A 1,469-nucleotide genomic window follows, 5' to 3' on the forward strand; every position below is an offset into this window, starting at 1 on the left:
GAGACAGAGAAGGGCCCTAGAGAAACATGTCCATGCACCAAGAGAGGAATTTAAGATGATGGGGGAAGGGCAGGGGTTGCAGGGAGTGGGCATGGCTTGTCTCTTAAAGAGAGGAAAACCATAACACTATGTGTGGCCTGCCCATACTTAGCTTATCATAGTCGGCTCCCATACTCTCACACCTGTCTCTGCAAGAGAACTCCATTTGTAGCCTCCCTTCTCTGTACCACTTCCCTTCCCACATTTCCCATGGACCCCACAGACCTTCTCCTTCCAACCTCCTTTCCTCCACTCCTGGCTTCATTCCAGCCCCAACTCCAGCAGGCACCCCTGCTAATCCTCAGAGCTCTTGGGCCTCTCAGGTAAGCTGCCTGCAAGTCTGGTCTTCCCTCTGTTTTCCCAGCCCAGGTCTCCCAATCACATACTAAGCTGCAGCAGAAACACCTGTGGGAGCCTTTCCCTTCCCTTCACCCCTGTTCTCATCCCCCATGGATGCCTCAGATCTTCCCTTTCTAACCTCCCTCTCCCACTTGTTGCTTTGTCCCAGCTCATTGTTTTGTTAAAGACTAGGGCATTCTCCCTTCCTGCCAGGAGCCATTCCAAGTTTTCTACAAAGATCATTTCCCAGGTTTCCTCCTTGACAAGTCAGAGCTCCAGAGGGGTAAGTTAATGAGGGAAAGAAGCATGAGAACACAGGAATAGCAGTTATTGTGCAATCTGCATACACGCCCTGGTGGAAAGGAACTTTCAGTTTCAGTAGCTCCACATGCTAGGAGAGAAACGCCATGGCTGGTGAGTTGTCCCTATTTGTAAAAGGGATAAGTTGTGAATAAGTCATTTGGAAAAGGGGTGGTTTTTCTGGAAGCTGTCATTAGCTCCTGTGGATTTTTAAGTGATCTGAATCTTGGGAAAGGGAAGACTGTGTGGAAGAAATCTTCACAGAAGATTCTTAAAGCCACATAGAGTGAAGGCCAGGGCCAGAAGGAAATGCTGATGTACTTGTTTCCTGCAGTCACATTATAATCTTAACTATTACATGGCCCTAGTCTGACACAACCAGATGAGGAACTGAGATACCGGCTACAAAGGAGAATGTTGTATCGCCTTTTCTTTGTTTTATGAATCTGTTTTGAAAACATGTAGAACCAGGATGAGGTTTATGTTTTTTGAGTCCTGATAGAAAGACAGTAACTTGTTACTTGTGTCTCCCCCTATGCTCTTGTGTAATGTTGAGGGAAAATAGAGAGCACAGATAGCAAAAAGAAAGGGGTAAGAGATGTATGTGAAAGGGACATTTTACTTTTTAATTCTGAAAGAGGCCAAGCTGTTTTTTACAGGAAAGGAACATGTGGTTGTTTTCTTGACTTGAGAAATGTTTGTCGGGAGGTGGTGGCGCACGTCTTTAATCCCAGCACTCGGGAGGCAGAGGCAGGCGGATCTCTGTGAGTTCGAGACCAGCCTGGTCTACA

At 46.8% G+C, this 1,469-nt stretch overlaps 1 protein-coding gene across 1 annotated transcript in view; it reads left to right on the forward strand.

Annotated features, from left to right (window-relative positions):
* The first annotated feature begins 722 nt into the window (after positions 1-722).
* Positions 723-1,469, forward strand: part of Card16 (caspase recruitment domain family member 16) — a 7,084-nt gene continuing 6,337 nt past the window's right edge. Inside the window, exon 1 of the mRNA XM_013346096.2 lies at positions 723-792. Coding sequence (XP_013201550.1) covers positions 786-792 — 7 coding nt within the window. The 5' untranslated portion in view covers positions 723-785. The remainder of the gene's footprint in view (positions 793-1,469) is intronic.

The sequence above is a fragment of the Microtus ochrogaster genome, chromosome 5 (genome assembly GCF_000317375.1).
Source record: "Microtus ochrogaster isolate Prairie Vole_2 chromosome 5, MicOch1.0, whole genome shotgun sequence".
In the NCBI taxonomy this organism is placed as follows: domain Eukaryota; kingdom Metazoa; phylum Chordata; class Mammalia; order Rodentia; family Cricetidae; genus Microtus; species Microtus ochrogaster.